General features: G+C 33.7%; 1 protein-coding gene across 1 annotated transcript in view; it reads right to left on the bottom strand.

Moving 5' to 3' along the window:
• Window positions 1–204: 204 nt before the first annotated feature.
• LOC129231199 (tyrosine decarboxylase-like) overlaps window positions 205–21022 on the bottom strand; it is a 57031-nt gene continuing 36213 nt past the window's right edge. The window contains exons 8-15 of the mRNA XM_054865447.1: window positions 20670–20831; window positions 17722–17789; window positions 17576–17646; window positions 16178–16197; window positions 12645–12743; window positions 5758–5859; window positions 3233–3437; window positions 205–458 (exon numbers count right to left, since the gene is read on the bottom strand). Coding sequence (XP_054721422.1) covers window positions 205–458; window positions 3233–3437; window positions 5758–5859; window positions 12645–12743; window positions 16178–16197; window positions 17576–17646; window positions 17722–17789; window positions 20670–20831 — 981 coding nt within the window. The remainder of the gene's footprint in view (window positions 459–3232; window positions 3438–5757; window positions 5860–12644; window positions 12744–16177; window positions 16198–17575; window positions 17647–17721; window positions 17790–20669; window positions 20832–21022) is intronic.

Here is a 21022-nt window from a genome sequence, read left to right on the forward strand (position 1 = left end):
AAATCTTCATATGAAGTGTAATAATGCTACAAAAGGTATATATGCAAATGAACTTGCATAACACACTTAAGAGGAACACTGCTACTTTTCGATATGTTAGCGATCACCAAAGGCTGTGATTCAGGTCCAATAATGTCAATCTTTAAACTTGCATCACATCTGAAGCCGGCTATGGCATTTAATAATTTGTAATCTTATGCAACTTTAAACAGGTGTAATTACTCCTGTTTCACTATCGACTGGGTCACTGGTATGTCTACGACTACCAGTTGAAGAAAGTGCGCGAACAATCTTGGGATTGTACAACTTTGGATCAGAAACCATGCGAACGAAAAAGCTTCGCTTGTATTTCAAACTATGCTTTCGTTTACGCTCCAGTAAGAAAACTTCGTCCACGGATTCCTCCACGTGCTCTTTGATTTCCTTCTCTTCTTCTTCTTCCTCCTCTTCTTCTTCCTCTTCTTCTTCTTCTTCCTCTTCCTATCAAAATAATAATAATATAACTTTAGAAAACTCGTGTAGTACTAGAAGCAGGGCTCGAAATTAATGATAAGAAAACTGACCCGTAAGTTAACAGCTGAAAAAAAAAGAAAAAAAATCCAAGTGCGAGTTTCATTCCTTAATTGTTAGAAGTATTATTCAGGATCGGTTTTAAAAATGATCTTATACCAATCGGACACAAAAGACTATTTACGAAAAAACACTAAGAGCGCAGCATAAAACTCTAAAGAGCTTCGCTACAATCATAAAGCTAATTAAAATTAAAACCCTAATGACTAAGAACTACAGATCCTTAATCACGTGTACTGTAAGTGATGCGTCAAAGTAAGGAAAAGGCTTTCGGCGAACAGTTGCAGTCTTCCTTGCAAAGCTGCAAGGCTGACTTAATGCTATAGAACGAAACATTAAAAAACTGTTCTCTCTTGAAGGAAAAAGAAACGAAAACCTGGGACAAGAAATCATATGAAAATTTGCATCATTTCGAGCTGGTCATAGATGATACAATATAATGTTATAAATGTATGTTTTGAGTAAAGTAAATGCTTTTAAATGCTTAAGATTAAGCTTATAAATAAGGGATCACGCCTTTATGTTTAGGAAGTTTTTCACTAGCATATTCAAGCAACTAGAAGTTTTAAACCTTGATATCCTGGGTTTAAAAAAAATGTTTTTGAAACATTAATTTTCTGAAACTTTTATACTTTTTTTTTTCAATTTTTCTTGTAAAAATATAACAAAACGGATATTTAACTTTATTCTTATCCTTTATTTATGTTTCTATTATAAATAGCTTTAAATTCGTTCCAAAATTGTTGATTTGGAACCATTATTTGGTTCCAATTCCCTGTTATTGGAACCTTTTTAACAGTTGTGCCACATCCAAGATGGCTAAAATTTGGTAAAAATCACCATTTTACAACTGCCTACAATATCTCGGCCAATAATGGACAAACTGTTTTGCAAATTGATACTTGGAGGATGCACCACCGCAAGTGTTAGTGGTATTTTTTCTTTTTTTAAATCTATACCCATCCATGGTCGTTAACACATAGAATGGAATGACCCGGGACCTTTTTTAAAATTAATAATGAGTACTTCTATATTAAGCAGTATTCTCGTCCTTTTACTACGATTCAGTTTATTTTTCAGTTAGTTCAGTTTATTTTTCAAGTATCAGGGAATACCATTCTTAAATGAGCCCCATTCGTTTGTTTTTCACTTTACTGTAGATTTGTAAGGCTTTAATTTTATGGGACGTATAATCTAATGTTTTAATGAAAAAATAAGTCCCTTTTTAGACTAAGCTATGCTAAACAGGAGAGGGCCTACCATTGTGCGTTCATACTTTTTGCATTTCCATTAGTCAGCCCTGGTAGGCTTACTACTTTACTTACTGATACAGTACTGTTTTTTTTACTTGATTTATCTTGTAGTTAACCACGGTCTCAATACGTGCTTTCCTCATGCTCATCACACAGTAATTAAATTATTGAAATATACAGATAATTTAGAACTGTTAAGTAAAAATTTCATTTCGAAAGAAAAAGTTTAAATTTAGTGCCTTAATGTATTCTCAGAAAGAATCAGTTCGACCTTTTATTGCGTCTGATGTTGATTTTAACTTAGGAGTTTCTAAAACGAACTTCGTAAATTTAGTCAGCCAATGTATCAATTGAACTCCAGTACCGGTCTTTTTCGTATCAAAGCTGAACATGGCGGGTTTAATGGTTGATTCTTTTAACAAATTCTTTTACATTAAGCAACAAATGATTTTATCCCTATTTTTTACGTTCAGAAATTAGTAAACATTCTACTATAAGTAAATGAGGAGTATTATTTCTGTAATGGACGTCAGCTCATATTAATCAAACGCTTGGAAAACCTCTGTTTATTGTTTCTATCACTCATAATGCTAAATTTGTATGCTTTGCTAAGTGTTCAAGAGGCGGATATTTCCTTTTGGCTGGATATTTTAAATATTCTCCCTGATTCTTGTTACTTCTTCTGGCCAAGAACTCAATTTCTTGGTTTTTCACTTTGAACTTAAAGATTAAAAGCAATGAAAACCTCAAGAATATAAAACTACTTTTTAATGATAAAATAATTAATTTTGCAAGTATAATAAAGTGTTTTAAGTTGGCATTAAATTTTGTTAAAATTTAGCCACTTTTTTATCTCATGAAATAAATGAAAACGAAACGGCCGACCACTGGGTTCACACCTAACCGATTACCGGAGCATGAGCTCATTTTGAAAATAGCTAGATTTTCAAATTAACAATATTGCGATTTTTGAAACAATTAAGAGAAATAGTACCAGAAATGTGCAGTCGAAAGTCTTACGATATGTTTGTAGATGTTTTGATTTCTGAAATTTTAGTTCATCAAAACTCAGCAATCGAGCTCGTAATAGGTCGAATACCAGTGCTTTTCCCTTATCTAAGATGTCATAAGATACGTTTTTTTTTTTTTTTTAATGAAAGGTTCATGCATAATTTTGTTCATAAGCGTGAGCTCAATGGATTTAGAAAATAATGTGAACAGAGCCTTGCACGGAAAGTGATGACATTATAACATTAACATCTCAATTAAGGTGTTGAGCTTCAAAACTAGTTACGTACATGAGTAACATTTTAGAAAAATCACACATTCGACGAAGTGCATTTTAAACCTAAAATATTAAATGGAACTAATAGGAAAACTCAAAAATCTTACAACAATTTCTTCTTTACTAACATCCACTTTAACGATTTCTAACAACTCTTCAGTGAACATTGTAATAACATCCCATGCATGAACTATATCTGCATCTGTAGCATGTTGTGCACAAACACAGAATCTAATGACGTAATTTCCGCTCAAAGAAGCTGGTACCATGTGTAACTTTCCTGAAGCATTGATTGAGGACAGAAGTTTTTGATTCAGACTGTTTGAACCCTAAAACATAAAACAACAAATCCGTTATAAGCTCAGCAAAAAAAGAAAAAAAGAAAAAACACGAAAACAGCAAAATATAAAAATCTGCTGTTTTTTTTGCGCACATTTTTATATGCGTGAAAACAAAAAAGCAAAAGGGAAGAAAACAGAAAATTCAACATTACATCATTGCTCAAATATTAATGCCAATTACTTCTTTGCTCAATCAATCAAATCCAAATGCAAGTGGGTTTGCAAGATAGCTCTGGCCCGTTTAAAAGAATCTCTTTGCTTAATTGAGCCAGCGACATAGCAAGAAATTCCTCAAGGGTTCCCAGCAAAAAAAAAAAAGTGTACACGAATATGTGTGGGAACTTAAATGTAAAAGCAATCCACAGTAATTTTAATTTTACATAGACATGTACATACATTCAAAATTTCGTTAAGAGGAATTCAAGTTTTGGAACACTAACGAATACCTTGAATATTCACTATAGGAAATTTGTTTTGATCTTTAAGAGAAAGGTCAGTACCTTAGAGCAGGAACTAGTAAATAGAGGGAGCATACCCAATCATTGACTTAGCAAAAGCTGAGGTTAAAGAGCCCAAGTCATGTGGTCTATCACGTGGCTCGGGGTCTTTGCTTTACGAATGAAAGTTTTCATTCCCTCCATTTCATCTCTTCTTATTGGTCAGGATCCGAAGACCACTCCCTTACCTACGTCACTGAGTCGGACAGATAGAGGTCATCAAAGATTATCGCAGCGGACAAGATGATTCTTTTTTGAAGACCTTCCATTAGTCATGGTGATTATGCAACGGTAAACTTTAAAGGACCAACATTACTTTAGCGAGTGTTATGTTGTTAAAATTATACAGAGTAACGCAACAGCCAATGAAGACAAGGCCTACTGCGCCCATCTCTATTTCTGCGGACACTTTGAGTTGCAAAGGCTGGTTAGGAGGTCAGCCGAACGCGGAACCCAGAGTATTTTGTTCCTAGGCCCGCTTGGTACTTATTTTATCGATCCTAGGGAGGGTTTTGTCTCCAAAGTCACCACCCTGGCTGGGCCACTGAATACACTGCATTAGCCAGCTTTTTTTTTTTTGAAACTATCAAATGTTTTATGACCTTAAAAGTATTGATTTCACATAACCTTGCCAAGTAACAAATCATTTTTTTAATCTAGGAAGTGTTTCGGGGAAAAAAAAGAATAAGCAAAAAGAAAAGAGAGAGAAAGTTAATTCGATTCTACTATAAAAAACAAATTAATAAACAATAAAATAGACTAATAATACAAAATTTGAGTAGCTTATAATAAATTCTGACATAGCGTAATTTTATCAAAGCATTCGAATTCACTAATTTCCTTATTTGATCTAAAGTTTAACTACGTTGTCAATCATTTTTTTTTCTAAAACGTTCAAAAATTTTACATAATCACACAAAAAGATAGTATTGAATTGTAAGAGTGGCGTGAACTTGGATGCAATTGAATTGAAATGTTTGCTTGGGCACGGTAAAAGCTAGCAAGTTTATCGCTACTGAAAAATATAAACTATAAGATGCACAGAAAATAACATCGAATACCAAACTATTGATGTCCATGCCACATACAACAAAAGTCGGCCAGTTTTACAAAAGTGGGGGCGAACGGATCTCGAAATGTATAAAAAACAGCTAAAATGCAGATAAATTTAAGTTGTATCCGGATGAATAATGAAAAAGAGAAAGGAATCCGTGAAAAATCTGGTTGCTTCAGGAGAAGTGGCGTAAAAGCGGAAAAGTTGACATGTCTGCCATACTTCAGGTGCTTTTTTCGTGTGAAAATGAAATTTAAGAAATTTCCAAAGGTTTTTGTACATTATCCCAAAATTTCCAGGAGTTCCAGGGTCTTGCAAAAAATGAAATTCAAGAAATTTCCAAATGTTTTTGTACATTATCCCAAAACTACAGGAGTTTCAGGGTCTTGAAAAAAATTAAAATCAAGGACTTAAAATGTTTTTCAGGTCACCGGTCAATGAATAAATAAATCGTTTTATTAGTTTTTTATAAATGTTTCACAGTTAAAATTTGTATGCTTCTTATTACTTAATCATGATGTACGTAAATACTTGCCAGTAAAATGTATGGATACTACCAACATTCTACCAACCGAGTTAAAAAGTAACAGCTAATCATCACTGCTTGGAGTTAACATTCCATATTGAACAAAGTATACTTTATAGAAATGATCGTTTAACATATTAAATAAAATCAGTATATTTAATGAAAATGTTGTATACAAATATAGCCAGAAGAGGCAATATCGAGTTATAATGAAGCAATTCTGTGTCTTACCTTAAGTCGAAAGCATACAAGTCCAAAATGTACTTGATTCGCGACCACAAATCTCTCATCTTTGCGAACTAAGCTTTCAAATTTCTTAGCAAGTCTTACGTGCTAATAAAAGAAAAAAAAAACAATTAAAAATTTAGAACACTCTATATAATTCTCTAACAAACGAAACACTTTATTCAATCAAGTCTCATTTAATAAAATGCCAAATGACATTTCAGAAATTTATGAAAATGTGTTGAAGACCTATGCAACTTTTTCCCCTGCAAATTAATAGAGAATTCATTGCAACTTAAAAATATCAAGTGCATTAAGTACACGCACGAGTTTCTGTACTTGTAAAATTATTTTAATTTCGAATATCATGTTTGTTTTAATGATATAGTTTCAGGGCTATACACGATTGCTTATAGTGCACAACACATTTTAAATAAAAAGTTGTTCTATTCATAAGCTAACTCTTTTTTTAATGAAAATCTGCATACCAAGAAACAAAAGTCAAGAGCGCTTCAAGTTTTTCATATGGGTTCTTAACGCTGTAATATGAACCCACATATGTTATAATGCCATTCTACGAAAAAGTCAACCCTTTGTCATGCACGTAACGTAACAGATATTTCAATAAAAAGTAATAATTTTAATGGGTATGACGAAGTTTTTCGCTTAAGAAATCCCACATAGGTTTGTAATTGGTTAAGCAAAAAAAAAATTCATTAATATTTTAAAATATTAGTTTTAATGAAATATGTGAAGCTTTACCTGCGGGACAAAATGCCCGTTTTCCTAGGAATGGCCCTATATAAGTCACAAAAAAAATTAAAAAGAGAGAAAAAAAAATCACATGCACTCTATAACAAAGAAGTCGACGCACCAAGAAAAAGTTTTCAGAATGAAGCATAATTTTACATACGTGAGGACAACACGGATATAAGAATGTGATTACAAAACGAAAACCAAGTGATCATTTATTACTGGAAAAATCCCAAATGAATAGAATAAATGGATGTCTACCCCAAATGAATAGAGATCTTAATACACCTGTTGAACCACCTCTAGCGTGATTGCACGAGGTGATACAGTCGAGCATGGAAGCATACCAGTGTAAACGTGCAACGAATTCTATCAAACACATAAACTGTCCAATTAACCGTCTCAAGTTATCTCAGATATGCTCGATTTGAGACAAATCATGTCATCGCGGAGGCCAGAGAAGGTGGTGATGTGGAAGTGGAAGACTCATGACACCCTTGCTGTGTGTAACCGAGCATTGTTCTGTAAAAAAAAAATCCCCCGGAAGACCCGCCATGAGTGTTAACACATGTGACTAAAGCATAATACTAATGTAGCGTTATTCTGTCATGGTGCTGTGGATCAATATTAGGGGTGACCAAGTTTCGTATACAATACCATCCCATAACATCACTCGAGCTGTATATGCGGTGTGCCGCTGAATAGCAAAGGCACTATTTGGGAGTTCACAACGGATTCTCCACAAGCGTACTGAAATGTTATTAATGCCCAAACTCAATCTAGATTCATCGTTTAAGACAATCTGGAACCATTCGGTTGCAATCCAATCCCGGCGAACTCGGGAATCCCTTAAAGAAGCCTTTGCTTTTCAGAGGCACACCGCACCCACAGCTGAGGTTCTTGTTATGCGGTGCTATCGTATACGAAATAGGGTCAATCCTAATTTTTATCCACAACACCGTGACAGCTTAACAGTACGTTAGTGTCATGCTTCAGCCACATGTGTTGGCACTCATGGCAGGGCTCCCAGGAGTCATTTTTCAGCAGGACAATGTTCAGTCACACACAGCGAGGATACTATCCACATTATCCTCTTCTCTGGCCTTCTCGTTCCCATGATTTGCCACAAATCGAGCATATCTGGAATCAGTTTGGATGATAAGCAGGGCCGATCCTAGGGTGTCGGCCGCCCGTGTGCATAGACCTAATGCGCCGCCCCTCAAGAGTAATTTGCATATTTTGACTAATCTTTGACGTCCATATAAGTATTTCTTCAAATTTCAATATTGAGTTCTAATTAAAAAAAAAAAAACAAGAATGATGAACTTATAAAAAGGAAGAAAAGTTTTATACAGTAGGCCCTCGTTTTACACGGGGGTTACGTTCCACGAAAATGCCGCGTAAATAGAAACCGCGTAAATTGAGACCTAATACTAGTGTTAAAATAGGGGTTTGGTACCGTAGATGACAAAATACTTCATTCTAGTGATGACTAATTGTCTAATAAGTTTAATGTTTACTTATATCGACTTTTTTGCACAACATGCATAAAGAAAACATAATTTAGTTTTCTGTTTATAAAGAGGAGCTGACTATGATAGTCATTACGAACTTTTCTCTGTAATGTGAGCATTAACGCATCCATGACCACTTGCGTCATTTCCATGATAGAATTTTTCCTTCCCTAACAAATCAGGCAGTTCATTTCTATTGTCTAGGAATGGCTCAAAATTTTCAATGTGAAGGTTTTTGGTTGTGTGTCATCGATGTCGGTATCCTCGTTAGTTTTGACCGCCTTTGTCCCTCCTAAAAGCTCTTCTTCCAGTGAGTTCTGAACTGTGTGAGTTTAATAACTTTACTTCTGGAAAGAGCTCTGTGGAACCAATCGCACAAAATGTCTCCAGTGGCCCAAGCTCGATTATTAGCACGCCAAAATGCAGTTTATTACGTGTAATCTACAATATTTAGGAGTTTGGATTTTGGAAGAGGGGAAAATTTTATCTGTTTGCATTTCCTCATCCGCGTAAAACCGAAACTCATCCGCGTAAAATAAAATAAAGGTGTCAGATCCTAAACCGTGTATAATCGAAACCGCGTAAAATAAACTCGCGTAAAACGAGGGTCTACTGCAGTAAGAAATTCCTTAGGTACAATTTATGTTTTTGAAGAAAGTAATGATTACCAAATTCAATTAGTCGTAAAAACGCATTTCATAGTCTGTCTTCGGTGACATCAGAGAAAGAACGGAGGAGGGGGGATTGCTCCCAGAAAATTACCGAAATTGGCATACGAAAAATAGTTTTAGTAATCTTTGGTTGTGTTTGGTTGCAAGGAGAAAATAGTCGGGTATATTCAAGGTGCATGGAAGAAATTTTCAAAATTGACGTCAAATATCGCTATTTTAGGAACTTTTTCGAGACTTCAGGGGAAAAGTAATGTTGGAGTTCTTTTCTAAAATTCTTTCAAAATTGAAATCAATTTGAAGCTTTATTTGTGACCGTAGCGTAGGAAAGATCGGCGCTCTTCCCGAAATTTTTCTGAAACTGAAGTTTACAAGCAGATTTGTGTTATCTTTGTTGTCGTTGCTAGAGGGAGGGAGATTCAATCATCTCCCATTGAAAGGTTTCGAAATTGAAGTTTAAAACGCAAATTTAGGCTGTCTTTGGTGACGGCAGGGGATCTGGCTGCTTTCCTCCTGCAATTTCTCGGTACTATTGCTTCAAAAATCCATTTTTGGCTACATTTGAAAACGATAGGAGAAACGTGAAAATATTCCGAACCAAAATATTTTTCGGAACTAAAATCCATTTTAGGCTATTTTTGGGAAGGAAGGGTTTTGGAGCTCGCAAGCGGATATTTCTCAAAGTGCAATTTTATGCTATCTTTGGTGACGTTAACAAAACTGGGAAGCTTCGGCGGATCTTTCGGATAGTTTTCGATATTAATATCTGAAAAACACAACTATAGACTTTTGTCCATCTCACTTCGACGATTGATGGGTATATGCCGTACCGGCGTGAAAAGTTGCATATGGATTTCGGGGCCCTCCATCGCAAAAATTTCGAAAAAGAAATACGAAAAAGGTCCTTAAGCAATTTTTGATGACATTAAGAAGGGCTGTCCTCTGAAAACACATTTTGGATTTTAAAGTCAACATTTTCAGGCGATGTTTGATTAAGTTAAATTGGAAGGGATGAATCAGATTTAATTGGGTCCTTAAGATCGGTGGTTCAAACAGCAAAATTTTCCGAAGTCCCAAAAACGCCATTTTAAGCCTTCTTTAGTCTCGTCAAAGAGGTCATGGCATCCTTTTGGATCTTCGTTTTGGAGCTACGTTTAAACTTACTACCCGGGGCAGTTCATTCGTGATTTTAATTCGAAAAAATGCTGTAAAGGGGGAAAATTACAAAATTTTAGTTTGTCATTCATATTGGTTTGACTCTCAGGGGAGTCGCAATTTTCCACTGTCTCTCCACGCATCCGCGATTGTTGAAGACATAATTTGTTGTTCGAAATGCTTGCGAGAGTATCTAATCAGTATAGAATTTTTAAAATATAACATAAAATATGTCTTCATTGTTTAGGTCTATAAAAGCTTGGGGGGTAAACACTAGTGGCCGCCCAGGGCCCTGAGTGCTCCTTTTAGAAGGCACCTTTTCATGCTTCAGGAGGGGGCCATTTCCCTCATCTCCCCTCCCCTGTATCCATGCCTGACCGGTTCTGTCATAAATTTTGCAACCAAATGAAGCATGTGTGTAAAGAGTAGATATTAATGGACAATGAACCAACACAATGTTCCTTAACAATCTATTTTTCTTAAACTATGCTATGCTGTCGGAAAATCGGCACTTACTTTGATAATTAAACATTTAAAATTCAGCACATTTATTTGACTTATTATAAGTTATCTTTTGAGAAATTCTCGAGGAATTTCGGTTGATTAAAAGAACTATATGATGCGGTCTACGGCCGCCCTTGTGCGGTGCACACTCTGCACACCTGCTAGGATCGGCCCTGATGATAAGTTGAACTGCCTACGAGCTTGATCGGATTAGTGGCGTCTTTACAGTTAATGAGGAACGAGATGACGTAGGACATCGTACGATACTTTTAATCCTCAATCCTCGCCAGTACCGCGTCGTGCATACATGCTAGTTGTGATCCAACAGAGCACTAAAACTTCCTTTCATTTGAGATTTTTCATGCAATTAAAGATCGTTTTGCTTTAATTTTGTAATCGCTTTCTTATATCAGTGTTGCTCTCACGTGCGTAAAATTTCGTTTCATTCTTACAACTTCTTTCTTGGTGCGTCGACTCTTTTGTCATAGAATATTTCAGCAAAATTCACAATGAGACCCAGGGTCTGGTACGTCAACGCAACACCTCAACTTCTCAATCTTGAAGGCACAATACGATCTAGTTCGTGTTAGGACAGACAGGTTTCTTATGATGCTGCGAGAAATTTAATCAGAACATGAATATAATCAAGTTAGTTTGAAAAAAAAATATTATGCTGATAAACTGGTGGACTTAGGAGATCCCATACTCTCACTAGTGGTGACAAATACGGAGATCCAGCAAAGAAAAAAAAAAAATCCACAGTCCAGTGACATCATTTTTTTTGAGTCTCCACTTATTATCTGGTTTTAAAATTGCATTTTAAGAGTACTGCAAAGTACAACAAATGAGTCTGAACATTGTCACGAACAGCTGGGATTTTATAACACAGGGTATTATCACAAAACGGGAGCAAGTGTTCTTATGTAAGGACACTTCATAACTACATACAGATAACTATCATACAGATGCTCTCATCTTTTATCACTCCAAAATATTACAGTATAAATGTATGCAGTACCTTCAACAGGTTCAAGTACTCCAAGGAATGACAATATCTCCAAAAAAGAACAATACTTTTAAAAACTCGAAATATATACCTCCAAAAAAGTACAATACCACCAAAAAATGTGATAACATTACTGTTATCACATTTCGGATAGAAACCCTTTCCTTCGCTGAAAATGTTTTGAATTCACGTCATCACAGGACAATGTGATGAGCAACATTCAACTTACAGAATCTAACCAGCAACATATGGAAAGAATTGTCATGAACAGCACTTATAATGAATTCATTAACGACAAATGATGACCACCCAATAACTCACAATGGTAAGGACAAACACAGAGCCACTCTTAAAGGTTGTCCCAAAGTTAACGCAAGATTTGAATTTGCCGTCAGTTTTGCAGTAAATTGTTGGCAACCCTGAAAAAAGAACAATTTGACAGCTGAGAGCTTAGGGTTAGTAGAAATAGAGCGTAAAATGACACAAAAACGTGTGTAATATTATTAAATTATTAATTTCAAAAATGATGAAAGTTGAGGCAGGTCACGCAGTAACTGTAACTGGTGCTCTATATCGCAATGTGATAACAGTTCTTTCTGCCGATTTGGGATACTATTGATGTGGCCAATATGTGCTTTCAACAAGACAGAGCCACATGCCATACAGCGAATGAAACAATTTATTTACTGAATGAGACATTTTCTGGTCGCGTACATTCTCGTTTCGGTGATCAGAATTTGCCCCCTAGATCGTACGATTTAACACCATTATAATCGTCTAATGCTTTCTTTTTACTTATCCTAAACTCTCAGTTGTAAAATTGTTCTCTTTTCAGTGTTGTCAACAAATTACTGCAAAAATGGTGGCGAAGTCAAATCTTGTGTTAATTTTGGAACACCCTTTAGTAAAGTGTGGTACGCTGAATTCGGATCTTGAGGTGTTATTTATGAAAATGATTCTCATCATTTACAAACCCTGAGCTGGTATCATTTGGTTTTTACTAAAATATAACGACTAATATTTTTATGTTAACTTTTAGCCTTTAAAAAAAAATTCTGATAATTATTTAATCAAGAATAGGTAGATTAGAAATAATATGAAGTCTAATCGAACTGAGGGAGCCGATTAAAGATTGCTAGATAATTGAAGTACACATTCGAGAAAATAGGCACGTTTATTTTTGAACGCTTGTTTTATTTTCAATTTTCAAGTGGAACAATTTACAAAAATTAAAAGTATTTCAATCGCATAATGTCTGCAGATAAAATTATAGACGAATGTTGCCAGACTTACTTCACGAATGTACTTTTGAAGACCTTCAATACCGTACTTTCTGATGACAAACCATAACTTTAAGGAACGAAAACGCCGACTAAGAGGAATACCCCAATGCTTAAATAAAAAAAAAGTATGAGAGACATTCTTAGGAAAAATAAATACATTTGATCAACATCAGTACACAAACATCAGTCGAAAAATTAAAGAAATTCTTATTTATTTCGAAAATATGTAAATAACTGTAAAATTTAATCCAGAATTCAGACCCTTTCTCTACTGTTTTTTTCATTCAACTAATAAAGTATTGTTATTTCGTCAAAAAATAGTTTTTTTTAAACATTCAGGTCTTTTACACCTGAGTGATAAGCGAGGGTGACAAAGAGACAGAGACTTCAGGAGAGTGACATTATCCTTAGACAAGGCCTGTTATATAGGTCCAGAATTATAATTAAGGTAAAAAAAAATTATTTTTCTATTCTAACCTCTTAATTCAATTACACACTACAAGCAGAATTAAAATTTTTCTTTTATGTAAGACAGAAATGTTGTTCAGGAGAGTGACAGTCAAACATACCCCAGTTTTTAACTTCAAAATTTTAATAAGAACAGCCGGCAAATCATATTATCAAAATGATCTATTGTCCAGTCATTTTAGCCAAAAAAAAAAAAAAAAAAAGTTTAACCTCGGAATGCGAGATAAGAAGCTGTGAATTCGTATATAATTTTATTTTGAAATTCTAAATGATGTATCAAAAGTCTCATAAATCTCGTGTCCGCGTCTTTAGATATTCAAGGTCAAAGGTTACAAAAATCAGTTTTTTGCAAATATCTCGTTTCCTATAGGTTTAATGTTATAAACATATATTTTAAATATTGTAGAGCATACAATTCTCTACAATTTTTGTACAAAACATTTTTTTGTACCATTAACCGATTTTGAGATAAGAGTCCGAAGAGCGCGCAGCGCTTACGTATTTTCAGCATAATTCAAGGTCAACCGTTAGTTCCCATAAACAATACGCCGTTTGAAGTCTGTATATCTTAAAAAATTTTATAATTATGGATGATTTACATTTTTTATTACTTATTACATTATATTTATCATTTTTCATTAATCAAATATATATTTGTTTAATATCACTTACCTATTCGTGTAATTAAAAAATTGTTGAGTGAAATATTCTCATTACATTTTAATAATATTCTGACATATACTAATTACACTTTAAATAGGAAAAATTTTAAGGATGTAAATGTTTATTATATATATTTTTAAAATACTGTCTAAAAAAATATTACAATTGAAATAACTAATAGGGGAACGGGGAGGGTTTACAAAAACTTTATTAATAAGACGAATATGAGTTTTAACTTTCTTCTTCTTCATCGTCGTCTTCTGGTAAATTAAAAATTTCTGATTCATTATCATTCTGGCCTGTTTTGTAGTGATATCAACAGCTTCTAATTTCTAAATAAGCATATAATAGTTTTTGTCTTAAAAAATTCTCTTGATTAGTTGGTACGATCATTTTTTCGTCGAAAGAAACTTCATATGAATTTTAAAGAGCAGCAGATCTTCTTAGCTGTTCCATTGCTTTTATGTTTTTATTATAGTCCCAGTAACCGTCAAATACAACAACAATTCTTGAACCACAATGTGATTGCAAATATCTTAGGTATTTATCTAAAATAATCGAAAATGTATCCTCCTTGCATCAAACGACGCGATGACAGGTGTCTTACTATCATATAATTTCGGTTTCGTTGTTTTTAAGATTCCAACATTGTCAAATAAAGGTGTTGGATACGGGCTTAGTTCATAATGAAATATATAACAAATATATATTTGAATTTCATAAACAAATATGTATTTGATTAATGAAAAATAATAAATATGATGTAATAAGTAATAAAAAATGTAAATCATCCATAATTATAAAAATTTTGAAGATATACAGACTTTAAACGGCGGATTGTTTATGGGAACTAACGGTTGACCTTGAATTATGCTGACAATGCGTAAGTGCTGCGCGCTCTTCGGATTCGATCTCAAAATCGGTTAATGGTACAAAAAAAAGTTTCATACAAAAATTGTAGAAAATTTTATGCTCTACAATATTTAAAATATATGTTTATAACATTTAACCTATAGGAAACGAGATATTTGCAAAAAATTGATTTTTGTGACCTTTGACCTTGAATATCTAAAGACGCGGACACGAGATTTTATGAAACTTTTGAAACAGCATTTGGAATGTCAAAATAAAGGTATATACGAATTTACGGCTTCCTATATCGCATTCTGAGGTGTAACCCCTAATATGACTGGAATTTCGAGAAACAGATTGAGATAAGCCAGGAGAGTTGCTTTCTGGTTGCTCAAAAATGTTTGTAGGGAAAAAAAAGTTATTGTTTTAATAAGAATAGAATAACATCGGGAAAATTAATTCTAATTATTAAAAAAAAAAAAAGAAAAAGAAAAAGAAAAAAGCTTTCTAGGTCACACAATTCTTGTGTTATGCTTCTGGGACATGATATTGTTAGGATTTTGAAGGATCACCTGCAAGTGAAAGGGAAAAAAACAAGTCAAATAAAACTGGGTAAACATTTCAAGGTTAGAGTGTTTAAAAAAAATCAACACTTCTTTACTAATAATAAAGCAGAAAGTCTCTCTGTCCGGAGGATGTCCAGATGTCTGGATGTCTGTAGGATGTCTGTAGGATGTCTGTAGGATATCTGTAGGATGTCTGTGACGCGCATAGCGCCTAAACCGTTCGGCCGATTTTCATGAAATTTGGCACAAAGTTAGTATGTAGCATGGGGGTGTGCACCTCGAAGCGATTTTTCGAAAATTCGATGTGGTTCTTTTTTTATTCCAATTTTAAGAAAAAAAACTATCATAAATTACGAAATCATCATAACGTGGAACCGTAACATGGGCACAAGCCAATTGGTGAGATACGAAATTATCATCTTCTTTACTAATAATAAAGCAGAAAGTCTCTCTGTCCGGAGGATGTCTGGATGTCTGGATGTCTGTAGGATATCTGTAGGATGTCTGTGACGCGCATAGCGCCTAAACCGTTCGGCCGATTTTCATGAAATTTGGCACAAAGTTAGTATGTAGCATGGGGGTGTGCACCTCGAAGCGATTTTTCGAAAATTCGATGTGGTTCTTTTTTTATTCCAATTTTAAGAAAAAAACTATCATAAATTACGAAATCATCATAACGTGGAACAGTAACATGGGCACAAGCCAATTGGCGAGATACGAAATTATCATAGCGTGGAACCGTAACGTCGGTACAAGCCAATTGACGAGAAAATTCACCATACATTATTTGTAAATATACAAGCGAACCAAAAGACCTTTAATTTTTCTATTACGGGCGAAGCCGTGCGGGTGCCACTAGTTTAAAATAAAATTTTAACTAAATCAAAGATATAAGTTACTACCAAGTTAGGAATTATGAAAACATTATTAAACTTCAGAAGCTTAAAAAAATGAACAGTGAATTTATTAAACAATATAATGGAACTATACTCACTCGATAATCAATTGATTTATCTGTAAGAAATATAACAGCAATCAACCTTTTAGATTATATATGCATACACATTAGCCATACATATATAAATCATGTTTAAAAAGTAAATATATAATCGCTTATAACCATGCATTAATATTTCACCAGTGATTGAAACCGTTTCTCATCTTCTGTTTTCATCTCAGCTATCGCTATGAAAGCTTTATCTTAGATCTACACTCTTTCAGGTTAATGAATAAATGAAAGTCAGAGGATGTAAGGTACGAGTTGTAAGCACTTTGCGCTTAAAGCAGTTAAGTAGTGCTTTGGCTTTAAACGCTGTGATACAAACATTTAGCGACTATCGTTCATTTCTTTTTCTCGCACTTAAAAAATTTTTTTACAGAGTTAATCTTCTACACGGTGCTCAGATATAAACTGAAGTCGAAATGTGTTTTCAAAAACAGGAATAAACTTTTATGACTGTGAGATACAAAATTTCACACTCGAACCTAAAATATGTTTGGGCAAAAATAAGACTTGCACTCGTACATAATTGGTAACTGCTCCACTTATTCTTAAATTTCCTAGAACGTCTCGTTTTTGTGCAAATATGTTCTGTTTCAGAACAACATGAATAATGACCATCTTATTTCGTTTAAAAAGAGATAAAAAAAAAACCTAAGTTTTCATTAGGGATCATTAGCAGCCCCATATATTTCAACATTAATTACCAATAATAAAATATGAATTAAAAATGAAAACTTGTCTGCGTGTGTTTTGGGTAACTCTAAATTTTGGGATCTCTCTTCCCATAAATGAGCTTCATTGAGAATCGGAATAAAAAACATGTTATAATAAACTATCCATTTCAGTTAGCCATTTCAGTTTGATGTACCATAGCTTTGTATTGTTTTCTAACTATAGTATACCAGTTTACTCCAATATTTTCAGGTGCGTAAGGCAAACGATAATCGTCTAGCATTAACTGGTAGTCTTATGCTTTTCGTCTTTCATAAAGGACGGTTAATCCTTACAACATTATGGCTAATCCTTTCAGTTTGAATATTCGTCCAGGTTTGACATAAAGATAAAATATTAAAGCTGCACATTTTTTGCGATGTTAATTTGATTATATAACTAATGAGTTATGCCAAAAGCAGGACAAATTTTTCAAGTACTCAGAGTTACTTTAATTAGAACAAATTACAATAAGCTAAGTTACGATTAAAAAAAAAAAGAAGGAAAAAAACAGTTGAGTTTATAATTTTTACAACAGTGTGTTTCCAATTACTCTACACAAATGGAGTAAAATAGTTCTAACACTATTTAATAAAAACTAGCAATAACAAAATTCAATGTCTATTCAGTAATTAAAGCAAGGTTTAGAGAGTACTCAAGAAGACATTTAAAAATTACCTGAAAAACTGTGTTGTAAATATAATGGATCAACAACTAGTGCTTGTGTTAATTTGAAACGGTCTTTGACCCTAGAAATAGAAAAATATAATTAGTGGTTTAGTGAATCAAAGCATAGCGCTTGATGTGTAAAAGCCTTTACCTACCACATTGTTGAACAGTCAAAATTCACCAACATCCATTTATTAGGATTCATATTAAATGACATCGCATACTACGGGAAAAAGACAAATTTTAGCCTTAGAATTTAAGAACTGACACATTTTTCTGCACTCATAATGAACAATTTATAGCTTAAATTATTAAATTGTAAAGAAAAACACTTAAAAAAAATCCGAGGAAAAATTATGAGATTTAAACTTAAGAAAAAAAAATCGACTAATATCTTTCTGCTAAAAAGTAAATATTTGTAGGGGAATTTGGGGCAAAGTGAAATTTCGAGGCAATGTGAAACGGTGAACTATTTAATCTGCCTTTAGCGCCACCTACCTAGTAATATTTTAACTATGTAGTAACGCATGTAGTCTATTCCAGTCAAGAAAAAAATACCTCTGAAAATGAAAGAATATGACAATATAAGCAATTTTCAAAAATTGATACTCATATTGTAATATTTTGCTCTAAGTCAAAACTTATTTTTGTCATTATTAAATGATAAACTTCTTGTTATTAATTTTTTGATTATTCATTGAGACCTACTAATATTCGGTGCATCATTTATTTGTCTAATATTAAGCTTATTTGTATTTTAAATGCTTTGAACAGTTAGTCAAGTGCATGCGGAGGCAAGGTGAAATCGTTCGTTTCATTTATCCATTCAATCCTTTATTAAATCACTTACGTATTCATTTATTAATCATTTCATTTACATTCCGTCATTTAATAATTCCCTTATTTATTCAATAATTCATTTATTTTCTCATTAATTCACTATTTTATTCATTCACTAGCAGTACCCGCACGGCGATGCCCGTGCCAAAATTTTAAAGGAAACCCGTTGAAAAAGAAAATCTACGCCCCCATCTCTCCTCTTGATGTGAAATGATCATTTTTCCTCAAGTAAAATGCGTACACACCATTTCAAAAAATATGAAAAAGTCTCTTTGAAATTTAAAAATATTCACATAAAGATAAACAATAGATTTAAAACTCAAAATAATTCTTCAAATGTATTTAACAATTATTTTGATTACATCATTTAACGCGCCCAGTAACCACGCTACCGTAACCCCGCCCTTTAGCAAGTGATGCTGTTTTTCCTGTAATTTTAATGTTTCACCAAACAAACAATACTATAATAAAAACATTATAAAGAACAATTACAATTGAATAATACGACAAATCAAATTATATACTTAATATCAATTTACCTCTAAGTAGCTATTCAACTATAAGAACAAAAACAAACGTTGGAGAAATAAGGAGAACGAAACCCAATAGAAAAATGCTACAAAATCAAATTATGTACATGAATATCGAAAAAAAAAGCATTCAAAAATCAGTAAGCTGACCACAACAGCCCCACATTAGCGTAGCGGCTGAGCCGCGCGGCAACCAGCAAAGTTCCTCGCAGCTATCGATACTGTCGACAAGCGCCCTCTCGAAGAGTTAACTTACCCCGCAATCTATTAGAAATTCATTTAATATGCAAATACAAACATTTCGGTCAATCTGATTAAAAAAAAAATAGCCTATAGCCTTCCTCAATAAATGCACTATTCGACACAGAAATAATTTTTCAATTCGAACTATTATTGAGATTAGCGTGTTCAAACAAACGAACAAACTCTTCAGCTTTATATTATTAGTATTGATTATTTCTTTTGCATTAACACTAAATACGCGCTATTATATTTTACTAATTCTATTTCAAACATAGTACTGCGCGGCAAAAAAAAAAAAAAAAAAAAGCTCGCAAACCCTATTCTAGAAAATTCTCATTATCATGTAAAAACATCCCTTGAATCCGACTATGACTACCGTCTCCCCCCTCCCCCATCGTCTGCCCCTTCTAGGGAGTGCGACCCCCAATTTTCGATACTTTCAGTCATTTTTTTTTTAAATGTGAAGGTGAACGTATATTCTGCGTTAATATTATTCTATGGGGCTAGAGAGGTGAAAGATTCAAAAGCATAAACCTTTGTAGCAAGGCGGAAGATTCATGGCGGTACCTCCCCCCTCAAAAAAATTATCAAAAAGATTATCAAAAACAAAAAAAAAATTCTGGATTTTTTTCCCACTTAGTTCTCGGCGTCAAACCAGAGTATCGGCCTCACTTACATGATCCCCATGTCCAAAACTGTGTTCTCGTTGTACAATTTAAAACAATGAATCAATAAATAAAATAAAATCTTGTGGAAGCAGCGCATGTTGTATATGAGCCGCATTTTAGTTCTTCAGTAAAAAAACGGTCCGTATTATTTATATTTATTCAAGTTATATTAAAAAATATAATTAAGGGTAAAAATGAGATTAAATGTACTTATAATAAGTTATTAATGATATCAGTAATTCAGGGGGTGCACCGTCCGCATTGTTTACCACCACATCAAAATTCATCACTGGTAGGTGCTTCTAAAGTTTTCCAATGAAAACCTTCCTACGGTTTGGCCTTGGACGAGCTCATTTTTGTTTAGGTTGAAAAAAGAGAAATTCTTAGGTTGGGACAACGCCAACAATCGTCACACACACACATCGGTAACTCAAACTCCCTATTTTACCAATTGAACCGTTTGAGCCTCATCCTATCAGAGGTATTTTTACCAGAGTGTGACTATAATATGTGGACACTAATTTACTTTGCTTCGAAGTTACTTTTCAATCCTTAGTGTCTTTACTGCCTCTTGAAGAAATCTTGCTATGCTTTTTATGTGATGCATAAACACCTGGTTTTTAAATGTTGTTGCCAAAAATGTGAAAACGTAATTAGTTTTTATCACAGATGTAAAAATTGAAAAATAAATAGGCGTTTTTATTTTCTTTTTTTCAAATCTGAAATGTGTTAACCATCCCTTGACTCTTCAATTGCTGATCAGCAAAAATTTTGCTTCTACACCAAAAATGCAATTTTAGCTTTATTAATCAGCATACTTACTTCAATGCCCTTTAATAAATGTTGAAATTCGGGACAAATTAAGGCACTACCCGCGTAAGCTGCATCAACATGCAACCAAACTCCGTACTTTTCACATACTGGCCCGATTTCGTGAACTGGATCAAACGAACAACAAGATGTCGTCCCAAGCGTCGCAGCAACCTGTCACAAAGAAATGGCATGTCATCTAACACGAAGAAATGGTATGTCATCTAACATGTAGAAATATTCGAATATTCAGTGTTTGTCACAAAGAAATCAAACTGATAAAACTCACTAAACAAGGATGATATTTATAAACACGGCTGCAAACTTAATTGTCTTCTTAGATAAACTACATAAACATATAGAAC

The sequence above is a fragment of the Uloborus diversus genome, chromosome 10 (genome assembly GCF_026930045.1).
Source record: "Uloborus diversus isolate 005 chromosome 10, Udiv.v.3.1, whole genome shotgun sequence".
NCBI classification, from domain to species: Eukaryota; Metazoa; Arthropoda; class Arachnida; order Araneae; family Uloboridae; genus Uloborus; species Uloborus diversus.